Genomic DNA, 1,078 nt, shown 5'->3' with positions numbered 1-1,078 from the left:
CTACAACTCCATGATCAACCCCATCATCTACGCCTACCGTAACGCGGAGATCCAGCGCTCGCTCTACGCGCTCTGCTGCGGCTTCCAGACGCACGGGGGGGGGGGGAGGGGGGGGGAAGTACCGCTCCAGGTCGCCTAGCGAGGTCTGAGGAGGAGGAGGGGGGGGGGTGTGGGGGTGTGGCGGGTGTGAGTGTGTGTGTGGGGGGGTGTGTGGGGGGGTGTCAGTGTGAGTGTGTGTGGGGGGGGGGTGTGTGGGGGGGTGAGTGTGTGTCAGTGTGAGTGTGTCTGGGGGGGGGTGAGTGTGTGTGTGCGTGTGTGTGTGTGTGTGTGAGTGCGTGTGTGAGTGTGAGTGTGAGTGTGAGTGCGTGTGTGAGTGTGAGTGTGAGTGTGAGTGTGAGTGCGTGTGTGAGTGTGAGTGTGAGTGTGAGTGTGAGTGTGCGTGTGAGTGTGAGTATGAGTATGAGTGTGAGTGTGAGTGTGAGTGTGAGTGTGAGTGTGCGTGTGAGTGAGTGAGTGTGTATGTGTGTGTGTGTGTGAGTGTGAGTGTGAGTGTGAGTGTGAGTGTGAGTGCTGCGTGTGTGAGTGTGAGTGTGAGTGTGAGTGTGTGTGTGAGTGTGAGTGTGAGTGTGAGTGTGAGTGTGAGTGAGTGCGTGTGTGAGTGTGAGTGTGAGTGTGAGTGTGAGTGTGAGTGCGTGTGTGAGTGTGAGTGTGAGTGTGAGTGTGAGTGTGCGTGTGCGTGTGCGTGTGAGTGTGAGTGTGAGTATGTGTGTGTGGCTGTTGACCATGGAGAATCCCCTTTCAGTAGACGATGAATGAGATATGACCACATGCTAAAACGTCGGTCACACATCTGCACTTTATCACCAGGACCGAGTCCGTCTTCTCAAATGCTGTGAACAAGAACTTCGTAGGAGGAAAAAGAAAACGAACTACAAATGTATTTATATGAGAAAAGAATGAAAAACAACAAGCACTTTAATGTTGTTGAAACGCCAAAGCAGTATTGCATTGCGTCGGCCTGTGTGTTGAGATGAATGTAGTTTGTAGTTGTCAGTACTGCTGTCAATACTGTTGTCTG

At 53.0% G+C, this 1,078-nt stretch overlaps 1 protein-coding gene across 1 annotated transcript in view; it reads left to right on the top strand.

Annotated features, from left to right (window-relative positions):
* The window catches only part of LOC308161136 (G-protein coupled receptor 6-like), a gene marked incomplete at both ends in the record, with an annotated part of 1,120 nt that extends 971 nt beyond the window's left edge, over positions 1 to 149 (top strand). Inside the window, 2 exon segments of the mRNA XM_080535089.1 lie at positions 1 to 87; positions 89 to 149. The exon segment at positions 1 to 87 is cut by the window's left edge and continues 971 nt beyond it. Of these exon segments, the coding sequence (XP_080391215.1) occupies positions 1 to 87; positions 89 to 149 (148 nt within the window).
* Positions 150 to 1,078: the final 929 nt, after the last annotated feature.

This window comes from Nansenia antarctica, assembly GCF_963989245.1.
Source record: "Nansenia antarctica genome assembly, chromosome: 6".
Classification (NCBI taxonomy): domain Eukaryota; kingdom Metazoa; phylum Chordata; class Actinopteri; order Argentiniformes; family Microstomatidae; genus Nansenia; species Nansenia antarctica.
The sequence above is the reverse complement of the archived record's forward strand: the minus strand, read 5'-3'. Positions and strand labels throughout refer to the sequence as shown.